Source organism: Gouania willdenowi, chromosome 5 (assembly GCF_900634775.1).
Source record: "Gouania willdenowi chromosome 5, fGouWil2.1, whole genome shotgun sequence".
In the NCBI taxonomy this organism is placed as follows: domain Eukaryota; kingdom Metazoa; phylum Chordata; class Actinopteri; order Blenniiformes; family Gobiesocidae; genus Gouania; species Gouania willdenowi.
This window is the reverse complement of record NC_041048.1, coordinates 2658324-2675745: the sequence shown is the minus strand read 5'-3', so window position 1 is coordinate 2675745 and position 17422 is coordinate 2658324. Positions and strand designations below refer to the sequence as shown.

The 17422-nt window shown below is 34.5% G+C and overlaps 1 protein-coding gene across 1 annotated transcript in view; it reads left to right on the top strand.

Annotated features, from left to right (window-relative positions):
* The window catches only part of ptprt (protein tyrosine phosphatase receptor type T), a 341442-nt gene that overhangs the window by 252258 nt on the left and 71762 nt on the right, over window positions 1-17422 (top strand). The window contains exons 20-21 of the mRNA XM_028445860.1: window positions 10307-10387; window positions 10766-10801. Coding sequence (XP_028301661.1) covers window positions 10307-10387; window positions 10766-10801 — 117 coding nt within the window. The remainder of the gene's footprint in view (window positions 1-10306; window positions 10388-10765; window positions 10802-17422) is intronic.

Here is a 17422-nt window from a genome sequence, read left to right as displayed (position 1 = left end):
ATTATGAACATTTGTCTCATGTTGTACATTTTCTAGAATTTATATTTTTTTATGTTACCGGTAAAAAAGCTTACAATTGATAGCTCAATATTCGCTATTGGTGAAATAACCCAAAGTTGGGGTCCAGAAGAAGTCACAATTTAGTTTTATATCCAAGAAAGAGTAACATTTATACTATAAATTAAAGCAAAAGATCAGATTTGTTCTTACATTCCCACATGCAGTTATGGGCTAATAAAAATGATTAAAAAAATTTTTTTACTTTCTTGGATTTCCAGACCATTCGACCCAAGAACCAATGCATGTGTGTGACTAATCGTTAGTGATGTAAACAGTTTATGTTCATAGCTCTACGCTGATCAAATTACAGGCAGCTGAGACATATGCTAAGTAGTTTATTGAAGGACCAAACATGTTCCGGACCCAAACACACACAAAATTCATAAGAAAGAAAAAACCCAACAAGATCCACATGAACAAGCATTTAGCCATCTCACAAAATCAACATCATAAACACCATTAAATAAACATAAACAATAATTTAATATAGCCTCCATACTCTCCCACCAAGATATATATGACACGGCAGCACATCTGTTGTTTGTGTTGGAAACACAGAAACATGGAGAAAAAGACAACAACAACAACTCAGAACAGCCTCAGTGAGGAGCATCCACAAAGTCAATCCTTCCTTTTGTTCCATTCACTGTAGAAAGTACCAACAATGTTCTGATCTTACCTTTGCTGAAGGTCTGGTAGCTCAGGTGTTGGTCTCCATCTTTTAAAAGCTGTCATTTTTCCTCAAAAAAATTTTTTTTTTATTGTCTCTAGCACTGTCATCCTGACTGTAGTGTTATCCCGCCCACTAGCTAGAGAACGTAGCAGCCGCGATCACGTGATATCATTTCACTAATGCACTGTGAACTTACGTATAACATTTAGCAGCGTAGAGAGCTGCCTTTGGACGTAAATGGTTGTCATCTTGGGGAACTGACTGCCCATGAGCAAACACATTAAAAACACGCAATGGAAACAGAGGCAGAGCAGCAATGTGCTTTTGGGAGGGGGCGTGGCCTCCTCCTGCCTAACAGCGGAGTTGACACGGCAACCGTTCCAAGAAATAGCGCTGTTTAGTAATGTAGGCTATGAAACGCACAAAATGCTGACACTTTCAAACTTATCGGTACTGTTAGACTATTGGAAATGGAAAAATAAATAATTTATAATTATATTATTATTAAAACAAATAATCAAAATATCAATTCACCCTTGGGTAGGCACTGCCTACCTTACCTACCCTGACTGCACGTCACTGACCACATTTCACTTTCTTATGTGATGTAGTTCCTGAGATATTGGAAGCTGAAAATGGAAGAAAAATTAGGACACACCCCTGTCACTAAATTGGCCGTATCTCAAAAAGTTTTCATCTGATCAAACTGAAAATGTACCGTGTACCTGTTGAATAGTTGAGGAGGAATTACAAACTATTTTAGAAGTGTGTGGGCCATATTTTTTTTAAATTGACATGAAATGACCCACAACAGATTGTTTTTTAATATACTTATTCATTTAAACATGCATTAAGCTGATTCTGGTGGTGACATTAATCATTTTGTCACATTCTTCATGAAATACTTGACTTTATTATAAAACGTTCCATATGGTGGTCTTGCATCGATACCAGCTGTGTAGTTTTTGCTGTTTCACTGCTTTTTCTCTTCCTTCCTGCAGTTAGTCATTTTTAACTTTTCCAAACGCAGCCACTCTAACCATCTTACTTTGCATTATTTATTTATTTCAGTTTTTTAAATGTCATCGTAAAGAATCGAGCTGATACACATTTGTACATTTTTTTACTTAAATGACAGGCATCCGTGTGCACGTACGTACACGTGCACACATCTGCTGTAATTAGACCGGACCTCTCAAGAGGGCAATTTTCTCTTGAAAATGTCAAGCTGGCCTTTGGGGAGCATTTGGCCATTGAAAGCCAGGGGTGCTGCGAAAAAAGGACTAAGTAGCAAACTAATGCTGGCCGTAATTGCCTGCACTCAATCTCAAGCTGTTCACGCTGCACTTTTCAGCACAATGACGATGTTGTTCTCGGGTAAAAAAACAATGCTGTGTGCGCTTTAAATGAATAAATACATAAAACTTTTCTCAGTCAAAATGGTCACAAACTGTTCCATACGTTTAGGCGTTTATGCACATAATTTAATTCCTAGTCAATTTAAATGTTTGATTTTTTGCCCTTTTGTCAAAAACACTAGTTGAGATATTGTCTGTAAGGTTATTGATTTTTAGGAGCCTGAACTCACTTAGGGAATTATTTAGCATTTTATTTAACTTTTTTTCCTGCTATTATTTTTATAGTTATTTATTCTAAATAAAGCTTAGACCAGTGGTTCTCAAACTTTTTTTGGCTCTAGTACCCCTTTTCTCCTGTTTCTGAATTCAAGTCCCCCTTGGTCCGACTACAACATTTTGCTCAGAAAACTATTTTAAAAACCTTATAGATCATAATGATGGAATATTAACGAGTGATAACACACATTTTAGAGAATCGTATGGTGGAATAAGTGGGAAAAGAAACCTGGTATGTAGTGCCGTGGTTCCAAACAGTTTTTTGTAAGTATTAGCATGATATAGATATATATCTATTATATATATATAATGCCGTTGAACTACACTTATATTTCACAAATTTAAAGTATAGACAACATCCAGTTGTTCAAGATTGTTTTGTTTGTTTTTTTTTATTAAAAAACAAAAAAAAAAAAAAACCCACAATAATTCAAAAAATTAAATTATCTATTTCAGTTTTTCCAAACTTTCAGGCAACCACATTTAACTTCCAGGTGGACCCCACATGTATTTATTGCAGTGGTTCAGCAGTGACATTTTTTTTTTCTATATTTATTTTTTTAATCATGTTCAGCTAAAAAAAAAAATCTATATATATATATATATATATATATATATATATATATATATATATATATATATATATATATATATTACTGCATTTTATGTTGAACTAGATTTATTTTTCACAAAGTGTTAAAATATTGTGTTTTGATAATAAAAAAAGACTAATAATTGCAAAATTTCAAAAATTTATTTACTTTTTCCAAAATTTCAGTCGCCCCATTTAAACTCCTGGAGGACCCCACATGGATGTCGACCCAAGGTTGAAAAACCCTGATTTTTGTAGGTCCTAACAGATTTTGTTCTATAGTTTTATCATTTGCGGTCATATCACGCCTGGGGTAAACTATGTATTTATTTTCAACTCACTTTCTCAAGTATCTCCTGTAGTGGCATCCAGTACACGTACCCAGGCAAGTTCAGTTAAGTGACTAAAATGGGACAAAGCAGCTAAAGAGTGGCAAAAAAAAGGAAGCAGGTGGTATGTGATGGTAAAAGGTAGCTTAAATTAGCATAATGTGGCAAATAATAATGAAATAATAAAATGTTGAACAAAAATAAGCAAAATGTAGGACAAAAAGGAAACACGTGTTTATATATGGGGCAAAAGGTAGGTGGCAAAAATTGGATACAAGTATCAAAAAGAAGGGATATTTATTGACAAAAGGAAGCAAAAAAATGAAAAAAAAAAAAATTAAAAAAGGGTCAATATTTAGTTTTTTAAGGGGGCAAAAAAATAGCCAAAAAAAATAAATAATAATAATTAAAATTAAGACCTAAAGAGCCACATGTTGAGGTTTAAATACAGCTTTATCATGGTTTTTAGAAAATATTAACAAATTAATTTTGGTTCCTCAGAGCCTTTCTGATAATGGACTGGTCTGGTTTGTGCTGTCTTTAAAAAACGTCTTAAATCATTGCAAAAATAAACTAAACGGTACAAAAAAGTGTTGAAGAATGTTGATGTGAAGTGTGTGCTACTCCAATGTATTAATGTATTTACATATTATTTTAAGTGAAAAGCAAAAATTCATTCATTTTCAATAAAACTAAAATAAACTACCTTTAGATGACCCTCACTTTAGAAATCACTGCTGCACCCCTGCACGTACCCCCATTTGAGAACACTGGCTTAGACCACACACACACACACACGCACACATGCCATGTTAATGAGACCCGTAGAAATGCTGACACAAACAGGAGAGCCAATAATATTGGTGTGAACAGACACTCACAGGCCAAATAACCTTTGTCTGTTATTGCATCACCACCAGCTTCCAGGACACTGCTGTCAAAGCACATTTCTGTTTCTACGGCTCTACGTTGAGCTTCTTTTTCACACTGCGCTAACACACACACACATCAGACAGATAATGTGTTGTGTTTGGGGGTATTAGGGAGAAAAGCAGCAGAGGAAAAAGAGGCGACATTAAAGAGCGAGGTTGAGATGAAATGAGGAAAAATGGGTCCATAGACGTAGAAAGCACAGCAGCAGTTTAGGAATAAGGAGCAGTGTGACATGAGTAATCTGATCATGACACGTTTTATCATTCATGCTTTTGTCCAAATGTCGGCATTTTCCTACATTTATTCTAAGAATGTATTTCAACTAAACCCCAAACCAAAATCAAATGTATTTGGTATGAAGTCGTGTTGTTGATTTGAAGTAAATGCACAAAAATTATTCCAATAAAACACACAACGGCAACGGCAAGAACAAAAACACCAACTGAGAGAAAAAATATAACGACAAGAAAGACGACAGAAAGCCCAAAAAAACACAAAAAATGTCTCCAAAATCAGCAAAAAAACACACACAAATTGCCTCAAAACACACAAAAACAACAAAAGAACAAACAAAATGAGGGGAAAATATGCTAAATGACTGAAAAAACACGTTAAAGGACGGTAAAAAACACAAGACAACAATAGAAAGCTTAAAATGAGAAAAAGATCAACCACACAAAACAAAACAATAATTTACACCAAAACACAAACCTGTATTAATGCTCACATTTGTCCTTATTCTAAATGCTGACATCAATATTGATAATGTGATCCTCAAATCAGACAATCAAGTTGCCTTTAGTCCAACTCTTGACATAAAAATGTAAAAGTGACTGCCCTCTATGGGTTGAAACCCGGCTATTACAATCACATTTTTCCTATTGGCTGAGAATGGAGGTTTGTGACGTTTTGGTAGGTTAATTTGTCACAAACCACTACTATTGGCTCCGCCCCGTCTATAAAACCTGTGGACCCTGAAATCTATGGCGAGTAGTAGGTCGGACTGAGATAATTGTGAATAAATAGGTTATAGAGAGTGTTGAGTAGCTACAGTTAGTAGGACTGACGATACAACATATACACATACGATATATATCCTGACACTAAACAATACAATATATACTGCGATATATCGCAATATCAATAATTAAACCTTTAATAATATCACCTTTAGAAGTACAAAATAGTATAAAATACAATTTATTATTATTTTATTTTTGTAACAACTTGCAAGAACAAGTACATGGTAAACTAACTGTAATTCAAGTACAAATATCAAAAACAAGTGGGTACGTTTATTAAACTGTCAAATTACATGTATTTCTACGTGTTTTTTTTTTTTTTTTTTTTTTTTAGTACCATTAATCTATTTTTAATGAGATCCAAACTGGCAAACCAATGGTTCCCACTCAAAACAAGAAATACAAGATGGCCGCCATCCACGGTTACCAATTTGGATATATTTTGTCATAATTTGGTTCTATTTGATATAGGAACATGATCTCAGTAGTGAATTATAGGTTTTCAAGGTCAAATAATTTCATAATATATCTTAAAATAGTGTAAATTGTGCTCGGAGCAAGATCCAAGATGGCCGCCATCTGTATTGAGAATTTCAATCTTGCCCATAACTTTGTAGAAAATGATTTTTGTTGCATAATGTAGGTTTTTAAGGACATAGATTGTTTGTCTAACACAGGGGTGTCAAACTCCAGGCCTCCCTCAGATTTTAGATGTTCATAAATGTTCATGCTTTCTTCCAGAAGTGAACATCTTACCCTAATATTGTTACGTATCTGCCGGCTGTAATTTCTTGAAAAAACAAAAGTAACCACATACATTTCTATAAGCTGCCCAGTATGTTTTATGCAAACAGCTTCCAAGCTAAAAGTAACCCTACGTAACCCGGCGTTTACATGCGATGCATATGTTAGCGCAAGTAAATGTTTTTTCCTTTAAAAAACTCAACTGAAAATAATCGACTTGGACATGTTTTGTATCGATACGATAATTGCGCGGTGAAATATTGCAGATATATCGCGATATATCGGCGAATATTCATTTTTTTTCTTACACCTTTTGTAGCTAGGCCGCGCGTAAATTGTTTTCTGGAGATTTTATAATATAGACTGGGCATGTCTTAACTTCTCCCGGAGAGTTATTACGTGTGAGGTGCATATTATGCGTATGAGAATTACCCGTTAGGTGAGCCTTCACATCCTTGCTAACGCCACATTAGCTAGCCTGCAGGCCCTTTTAGATAGCTAGGATAACAAGTGTGATATATTGGTCAGGCTATAAGCCAGAATATAATATACCACCATCTGTCTGCCAGCAGCTGCTTTTAGTTTTCCTTTTTCTGTGTGTGTGTGTGTGTGTGTGTGTGTGTGTGTGTGTGTGTGTGTGTGTGTGCGTGTGCGTGTGCGTGTGTGTGTGTGTGTGTGTAAATCCACTATGTATTATTTATAGACAACTCCCAGTCTGACTGTGTCTGAGACAGGAAGATAGTGAGCATTATCAAAGATGTGAAGAACCATCAGAGGGCACTTTTCAGACCAGCAGGGTGACGTGTCTATCGCAGTCCCTGAAGTTGTCTCTGACCCCGCCAACAAGTTCACACTAAGCTTTTGATTTATTTATTCTTCTTTTAGGATTTATCGGCCAGCAAATGGTTTGGTTCAACGCCTCCAAACTATTTTATGTGACGACGAGCACTCAGGAAAAAGTGGTGTTTAGAAGTTTCCATATCTTGGAACCATGTATATATATATATATATATATATATATATATATAGAATTAAATATATAGACGGTCAAGATTCGCACCAATCACAATGTGTATAACAAATCCAATAATGCAAAAATTATTAGTAACATAATTGATAATGTTAACTCCAAAATTGTGCGTTGACGTGTCATTTAATGTTGTAAATTAATGATCAAATTTGGACGGCTGCCGCTTTATGCTTCATTTCTTCCTTTCTGCGCTAAAAAAATAACAAAATATGGTAAGTTATGGTAATAAGGTAAGTTAATATCTGTATATTATGTAAATTATATTAAGCATTGTATTTTTTTTAATGAATTTAGGAACAACTGTAATGAAAACATTACCCCCCCCCCCCCCCCCCCCCCCCGTGCCCCACAAACTCTGGAATAACACATTTTTTTTTTTAATGTGCACAAAATAAACAGATCATTTTTTTTTTTTACCAAGTTTGTCTCATTGAGATCTGGTAAATTGTCATCTGATATTATCGTACAGTTTTAATACATGATTTAGCCAACATAAAAGATACAATTACAATTGAATTAATAAATAATTTGCACTCATGAAATCCAGAAATAATGGGAGTCATCATGGATGTAAATACGTATATATATATATATATATATATATACTATATATAATATATATAATATATATATATATATGTATATATATATATGTATATATATATAGTATATATATATATATATATATATATATATATATATATGTATATATATATATATATATATATGTATATATCTATGTATCTCTATATATGATATATATATATATGTATATATAGAGAGAGAGAGAGGTTCTGACGGTAAAATGTTTCATGTTATTTTCTGTTCTGACCTTTGAAACAGTAAAAAGTAAAAAGTCGTGAGAACATAGACTGAAGGCTTTATTATTGAGGAATAAAAGAGATGAAATTTAAAATGGAATCATCTCCAGAATAGCTTTGTAAATCAAGGTAAACCAATGGCCAAGACAGCAGGTAGAAAAAAGATGGTCAATAATACGCAGTGATGACCTGCAGCTCCATGATACACAATACACAGAAGATATCAAACTGTATTCACACTAAACTACAAGACACCTGGAAATAAATGTGAATAAATAATACAAAAATAGAATAATGTTAAAGGTAAATACTGCATAAAAAAATGTTCCAGCTAGATTTATGCACAACTGTAACTTTGTGAACATTTGTAACCTCTGCTTAATTAAAAAAAAAAAAACTTTATTAAAGTCATCACCTATCAGACCATGTGGGAACACCCCCCCCCCCCCCATTTTGGTTTTGTGTTATGTGCCCTTTGCTTGAATAGGGAACATAATGTATTGTTATAACATGTATAAAACATGTCTTAAACTCTACCTGTATTTTAACCCCAAAAACTCTGCCAAAGGACTTTTCTGCTGTTTCCACAGAATTAAAGTTGCTAATATTCTGACTTCCCACGAAAACAATCCAAAAGAACCAAAATTGCAAATTCACGAAGAAAACCATGAACATAGCAGAACAAAAATGACATCAAGTTAATCTCTGTCTTTGTCTGGTAAACAAACACAATAAAACATGGTAAGAATGAAGTAAAAACTAGGACTTTAATACGTTAATAGTGATTAATTAATTACCCGAAAAATAACACAAAAAAGTTGTGCTGTTAATTGTTTTTTTTTTGCACAAACTAGGACCATTGTCCCTGCTAGCTGCTACATGTTTAGCATTGAGGTGCTCGCTGCTACATGTTTAGCGATGAGGTAGTAGGTGCTACATGTTTAGCATTGAGGTTCTACCTGCTACATGTTTAGCGATGAGGTGGTAGCTGCTACATGTTATAGCATTGAGGTGCTCGCTGCTACATGCTTAACATTGAGATGCTACCTGCCACATGTTTTGCATTGAGGTGGTTAGCTGCTACATGTTTAGCGATGAGGTAGTAGGTGCTACATGTTTAGCATTGAGGTTCTAGCTGCTACATGTTTAGCGATGAGGTGGTAGCTGCTACATGTTTAGCATTGAGGTGCTCGCTGCTACATGCTTAACATTGAGATGCTACCTGCTATATGTTTAGCATTGAGGCGCAAGCTGCTACATGTTTAGCGATGAGGTGCTAGCTGCTACATGTTTAGCATTGAGGTGGTAGCTGTCAGTGCTCAATCCTTTCACGCACCGGATCCTTTCAGATCCTTTCAACGCATGTACGTAGACTACGCAGTCCTTACGACAGAACTCCTGGGACGTGATGTTCGAATGTAACCCTAACACACGACATTTATTAAATATTTCATCAGTACACATTTAAATATGTGAGTGTTTTTGTGGTGTTTTTAATTGTTAATTTAAAAACACAATACACAACAATGACAATCAAAAACCAAACAGAAAATAAGATAAAAAAACAAAATAAATAGGAATTCACTCAGAACATAAATGTAGAATTTATTAGCAGGGTTTCAACTTTTAAATAATCCATGAACTGAGGTAAAATAGACTGACCGGATGGAGCTTTGGTTTCCCATTTGGTGTTTTTATTAAAACTAAATTTAACGCTTACAAAGAACAGTAACGACTTCTCCTTCGGTTCTCCCGTATGTGCATCAGTATTATGGGTATATTGGGAACTTGTGAAATTAATGTTTCTTTGTGCAATATATGTCTGTTATTAATTAATTATGATGAACGTGATGAAGTCCCGTCCCTAGTGTCATTCATAATTCCATAACATATAGTTGTTCCCACTATGATCCATATCGGGTAAATGGGGTTCATCCCCCTCTGGTGTTGTGGTAAGTGTGTGAGTTTAGGAGATATTACTGTATTCCCACTCTGTTCCTCTCCATTGGTTCGCTCTGTAAAGTTTTCTGCCTCCATTCCTCATACGTGTCATAAAATGTGTTTCCTGTATTGACTCCCATTAAGGACGTGCCACAGGGAAGCACATGCTCGTTGGGTCAGAACAATGATTTGGGTTCAATAGTGGAAGCATTGGCACCATTAGTGCTATTGGATTGTTCCTCAACCTGATGGATCACCAACATTGATCTGCCTTTTTTCTGTCATTCTATTGTTGATTGTGTCTTGTGTGAGTTTACTAAAATAAGTCGTGTTTATCATCTGGCATGCACTTTTGATTTTAATCTTTCTTCTTGTTTGTCCTCTTTTCCTCTTAATTGTCTTCTTATTTCTCTCCTTTTTTATTATTATTATTATTATTATTATTATTATTATTATTATTATTGTTTTATTCTCCTCTCCTTGACCTTCTTTCTCATCTCTTTCTTCATCTTGTGTTTATTTTGCAGCGTCTCCTTCCTCCTGCTCCTTCTCCATGCAGGGAAGCAAAACGCTGCAGAGCAAATCGCTGCTGAATTCTTACTACTCAGGTAAAAGCTTAAAGAGAATCATCAGAAACGTTGCTTAGAGGTTGTTTTTTTTTATTTTATAGATTTTTTAAATGCTCCTTAAATCAATGTAATGTGAGGAATAAATTATTATTATTATTATTAGTATTATTATTGTTGTTGTTGTTGTTGTTGTTGTTTTTTTGTTTTTGTTGTGTTTTTTTTTTTACAATATTTTTTTATTTTTATTTTTATTAAATAGGTTTACATAAGGTTTAAATGGAATAACAAAACATTTTGGGTTAATGTCCCTGATTATTATTATTATTTTTTTTACTCTTATGTTTGCAGTAAGAAAACATTCCTTTTTTTTTGTTCCTAATTGATTTTTATTTTATTTGTGTTTGTGCAAATCTACAGTGTCCAAAGAGCCAGTTCCAGCCACAGCATCCATCGGTAAGAACGACTATCTACATCAAATGTGTCAATATTTATTCTTCTAATCATGTCCTTTTTTTGAATAACAAAAAATTACTGTATATAGAAATATGCCATATAATTATTAATAATATATATACTGTATACAATCATATACGAATCATAACTTCACCAATGTTTCTCGTTAGATTGGACTTTAACATTCTTTCACCTTTTATTTAAGTTTTGACAAAGAATGACAAAGAAATGTACACTAATGTACACTAAACAATGAAAAAAAATTGACTCCAAAAACAACACCGAAAATACACAAAAGGACTTAAAAACACACACACACAAAACCACAACAAAAATGCACAAGACGGCAACATAAACACAAAAAAAACGACACAAATGAGAGAAAAATAAACAAAATGAGAAATAAACATATACTAAACAGTGAAAAAAAGCAAACTGAATTACAGCTGAAATACAAAATGAGTGAAATATACATGAGAGATTTTCTAAATGACAACACATTCACACAAAATGACAAGAAAAAATACACAAAATGACTCAAAGCATAAACAATAAACAAATGGAGAAATAATTATGCAAAAGGGTTTCAAAAATACACAAAACAACAACAAAAACGCTCAAGACAGCAACATAAACGCACAAAATGACCAAAAAATACACAAAAAGAATACAAAATAACACAAAAAACACACATATATACTAATAAAATGAATTATGATTAATAAATATTGTATTATATATATTTAATTTATTAATTTAATAATTTAATTAATTTTATTTTCATGCCTGTCCTGGTAGTTTTATTTTGAAAAATTGGCACTTCTGCTTTCACACTCATACAACTTGCTTTGAAGCGCAAATTCTGCTCGGGAGGTGTGAGCATCACGCACGCACGCACACACGCACACACAGATTCAGTGTTTACGCTGATACAAAGTAAATCCTATGGATCAGTAAAAAAAGCTGCCACAGCGGAGCCACATTTTATGTGCAAACACGTTTTCCTCTGAAAAATCCATTTCCCAGACACTGATGTATACGTTAAAAAGGTTAAACAAAGCTGTTCTCTATCACTGCACAAAGCGTGGTGGGGTCTTCCAAGGACAGTGATTCACTACTGTTACTGTTGACACTTAAGTTGTGTTTTTTTAATGGATTGCGTTGCTTTTAGTGGGAAATTAGCTTTCAGGAAGTCGTAAAAAATAACCTCAACACGAGGAGAAAACCACAATAGTGTAAAAACAAAACATAGCAGAAAACACAGCATATTAACAGGATCATTACTCTGGAGCAGAGACTTTTATTACAATGTGTGATTATGTGATCTGAGGGCCACATTATCAATATTTAGTATTTAGAATAATGACCAATCAGAGCAGTATTACAAGAATAAAAAGGGTTTTGTGTGTTTTTGTCATCATTTTATGTCTTTTTTGTTCTGTGTGTTACTATTGTTGTTTTGTGTTTTTTTTTTTTTGTCATTTTGTAATATTTTGTGGTCTTTTTGTGTATTTTTTCCTCTTTTTGTGTTTATTGCATGAACATTTGTTATTTTGCTTTTATGCATATGTTCTGAGTCCTTCTGTGTATATTTTCTTTGTATTTTGTGACTTCAGAGTCATTTCTCTGTGTATGTGTTGTCGTTTATGAAGTTTCTTTATCTGTTTGTAAATATTTCATTAATTTTGTATATTTTGGAGTCATTTTGGATATGAGCTGTCATTTAGTTTGCTTTATTTCATCATTTAGTAGATTTATTTGTCATTTTGTTCTTTTTTCTCTCATTTATGAGAATTTTTTGTTTTCATTTTTTTTGTTTTAGAGTCATGTAGTGTGTATGTGTTGTCATTTAGTGTGTATTTTTTGTTGTTTTCTTTGTCATGTTGTATTTGTTTATCTCATTTTTTGTGTTTTTGGAGTCATTGTATGTGTTTTGGTGTTTTTTTGTCTTTTTGTGGATTTTTTTGCTAGTTTTGTGTTTTTGTTGCTGTCTTGTGGTTTTTTGTTGTTGTTTTGTGTGTTTTTGAAGACCTTTGGCGTAATTATTTGTCATTTAGTTTTTTGCGTACGTTCTGAGTAATTTTGTGCATTTTTGTTGTAATTTTGCAATTTTACAGTAATTTCTGTGTCCATGTTTCATAGTCATTTTTGTATATTTTGTAGTCCTTTAGTTTATTTCTTTCTTTCATTGTTTAGTCTAAAGGCCAATACTACTAATCTAGATTACCTCTTATTGCGCTAAATTTTGAGATTTAATCAGTGTGTGCTGAACTGCAAAGCTCGCTGGAGCTTAATCACTATGGCAACTAATGCTGAACGGCTTACCTGGTCACTTACCTGGTTTTTCTCTGGCTTGGATGTTAGCGAGTCCTAAAGCCCCGCCTCCTGACCAATCAGATATCTTAGAAAACGACCTGCCCATTGATAGGTGAACCTGGTTGGTGCAGATCTGATAGTTGAGTTTATTAAAGAGATTATTAATGATAAATGCAATCCTTTCAATTACCGATGACATCCTTTAGGAAAGATATAGATCAATATCTGATGGACTGATCTACAGTAGCTGATGAAGCCTGTGTGTCAATCGTATGCGCGGACTGGTGAAATCATTCATTCATTCATACGCAGTATGTGTGATAAATAGGTGGACTTAAGAGAAAAATGTGTGTGCTGTAATAAAGTTTAACTGCAGAGCGCTGTCCGTTTATCATCCAATAGATTAATATCATAAATAATCTCAGGCTTTTATTTAACACTATCATTATTCATCATTTTAAACTTTCGCAACCTGGTTGGTACCAAGTTATGAAGTGGATCATATTTGAGCGAGTATAAAAGCTCCGCCTCCTGCTGTGTGCTGTACTAATTCACTGTCATCATGGATTTATTTTCATTATATTTGTTTAAGATCATAAACTGTTCCTTCATTCATTGTAAAGATGATAAGTCTGCCAGTTCTCTGCATTGATTGGTCAAACGCTGCAATCTCCGCCCCTTTCATGTGCACGCACACGTACCAAGGGTGAAATCACATGGTTTAAATTAGCGTGTTGTGATCATAGGTGATCGGCGGTCGTAAGACAGTTTCTCTCTGACAGAGAATGTTTAGTTAGTTGAAGCCGCTCGCGGAGATGAATCCAATCTAGATTTGTAACATAGAACCAAAATGTATTAGTCATTTTGTTTGTTTTTCTCTGATTTTTAATATTTTTTACAATAGATTTTGGAGTCATTTAGTGTGTATGTGTTGTCATTTAGTGTGTATGTGTTGTCATTTAGTGTGTATGTGTTGTCATTTAGTGTGTATGTGTTGTCATTTAGTGTGTATCTCTTGTCAATTTGTCAATTTCTTTGTCATCTTATAAATGTTTCGCTCATTTTGTGTCATTTTCTGTGTTTTTTAGAATCATTGTGTGTGTGTTGGTGTCATTTTGTGATCTTTTTGTGTATTTTCAGCCTTTTTGTGTAATTATTTGTCATTTTGTTTTATGCGTATGTTGTATGCGAGTCATTTTGTTTATTTTTGGTGCCATTTTGTGATTTCAGAGTCATGTTGTATATGAGGTGTCATTTAGTTTGCTTCTTTTATTTGTATTTTTGTTTTTTTTTTGCTTTGGGACTCATTTAGTGTATATTTTTTGTTGTTTTGTACATTTCTTTGTCATTTTGTGTCATTTTTTTCCTGTATTCAGTTTTTTTTGTGCGTTTACTTTGCTCCTGATTTCTGATTGTTATATTGTTACACCAGGTTGTAGAAAAGCACATATAGATCAGCTCATATAATAACTTTTTATATTATAAATACTTTCAACACAAAGTCAGTCATTTTCTGCAGACCTCTTTGGTGACAAATTGGCTTTTGTGCGTCTACGGTGACACTTTCTGGCTATTGTAAGAATGCGTTACCATAGAAACACTTTACAGCAACTGTGCATTAGCACACGGGTAAAATAGCGAGTGCAGACATTCTCCCTTTGTAAGTTCGTTGATTATTCGTAATGATAGTCTTTTGGTTCAGTCATAAAGTTGCAGCCCTGGGTGCTTTGGGTGATTGCTCGACTTTATGATTGACACACGGGTCCTAGTCTCACTGTTTTACACTGAACACTTAAAGAAAAGGTGAAAAAATTATACAGTAAAGTCCAAAGTAACCAGAAAAATTGGCTTTGGTTTTAAGAAGTGACGTTGGAGAATTGTTGGGCTGTTATTCACTGAACTAGTTCAACTTAAAACAAACTTAGCCAAAAAATGCTCCTGCTGTCAACCAATCAAATACCTTTAACTGCTGCCATTGAATAAAAGTTCATTTAAAGAGTAAATACACCCTAAAGTAAGGGTTGAACGACTACATCATTTTAAAGGTTGAATTTATGTGCATACATACACATCACCAAGAGCTGAAGCAAGCAGAGTGCCGGTGTTGTGTCAAAATCTGTGACCCTAAAAAATCTGTGACTACAGGTGGCGACAGTTCCAACCCCTGCAGCGTCTGGGTGGACATTTACTCCCCCTTAAACACATTTGTAATTCTTCTCCAGTCTGCATTTACTTCACCCACCGGAGCGTCATGTTTAAGGGGGAATAAATAACTCCTTAGTAGCTACAAATAGGTTTAGAACTCTTCTTCTCTACCGCCGAGAAGCCGCAGCGGTCACAGGAAACCGAAGCTACCTTAAAAACAGCTCAAACAAAGTCTGAACGCCAGCTCTGAGGAACGGTTACTGTAGACTCGCGGTACATGCTATACTTAGCTACTATAGCATGTTACGTGTCCCAGGGGCTGGTGGTGTTGTGCCAAAGTCTGTGACCCAAAAAAAATCTGTGATCGTAATAAGAACATATGTTTACAGAAAGGTTCAGTTTTATGGTTTTTTTATTTCAGGCTCAGTAATTGTGATCAATTGTATTTGAATTTTAGAAATTCAGAACAGAATTGTATTTTCAGGGGGAAAATAACAGTTATAATTTAAATTGTAATTGAAAAAAAAAATGCCGGTTACCGTAATCGTGATTGAGTTGTAATTGAACATGGATAATTGAAGACGTAATTGTAATTTAACTATTGAACTGACCCCCACCCTGGTGTTAACTACTCTAGGAACAACGTCTATGATCAAGGAATTTTTTGAATTTTCCCCAATCTGCAAAAATGACATTGCTTCCAAATGTTAAGCGTGTTTTTGGATCAGAAGGAACACATAAATGCAAATATGGATATGAAATAATTCAGTCAAATCAATCATTCTTTAATTAAACCAACTGCACCAAAACTAATGCACATTTTGCACCAAAGTAGGAATAAAAACACCGACTCAGTGACAGTTGAAGTTCAATTCATCCATAACTGTGGTTGTAATAAAGTCCTCGTGTGGTAGGAGGAAACTTTATATAACATACTGCCAAGCATGAAAGACTGCATTAGCATACACACTCACTGACAGTGTACCAGGCTCTCAGACACACACACACACACACACGGCCTAAAAAGCCAAGCACTCTTTAGTGGCTCCAGGGTCAATAAATCTCTCCATTAATGCTGAGATGTCTTCATCATAGTCAGAGCTGTTCAGCTACTGCCACCAGTCTATTTCATGCCTGGATTCATGCATATTTGACCTTGGGATTTTTACACACACACACACACACACACACACACACACATGCACGCACACACACACTTGCATATCAAGGCAGAGAAACTGAGTATGCAGGGACTCCATTGGTTGTCATTACAAAGTGTAAGGTGACTTCATTTAGTCATTCCAGTAGTTTAAGTAGCATAACATCATGTTTGCTCCAATCATAAAACCAACACATCTGAAGTCTCCTAAGTACAGTCAGTGGACAAATGTGGGATGTTTTTGTTCCCCCTGCCCTAAGTCGTTCCCACATGTTGGAACAGTTCAGAAGACAGATGCATAGAAGTGTTTTTTCCTCATTTTTACAGTGATTTATTGCGTCTGCCTCCAATACCTCTACATAAACAACTACACATCCCACATCCTCCCATGGAGTTCCTCAAAGCTCGGTGCTCAATCCCCTCCTCTTTATTTTTCATATCCTACCCCTTGGAAACATCATTTGCCGCAATGGATTAAAATGTCACTGTTGCGCCGACGACGCGTAACAGACAATCACCCCTGGCACAGTCTCCACCCTACCTACCACGTTGCCTTTCTGAAATAAAATCATGGATGATCACCAACTTCCTTAAATTCTACGGCAATAAATCAGAAATGATCATCATTGATCCTCCCCTCCACTCAGTCATTTTCAACCCGACACTCTTCCCAGCTCCACATCCACCAATTCACCAAATCAGCCTTCTTCCACCTTCAAAAGTGTTTTTTTAGTTTTTAAAAACTACAAAAATAGTTAAAAGTTGCCAATTGTTAATAAATGTATAGCAAAAAACAGACAGAAGAAGTGGTAAAAAGGGTTCAAAGTGTTGATATTGGCTCAAGAGTGACAGAAACGGTGGTTTTTAGTAATGTTATTTACAAAGTAGGAACAATTTGTTTAAACTGGCAAATAATGGGCATGACAAATTGTGAATCTGGCAAAAATAAATATAAAATGTGGCAACATGAGTTTAAAAGTGACAATAATGGGTCAACATAT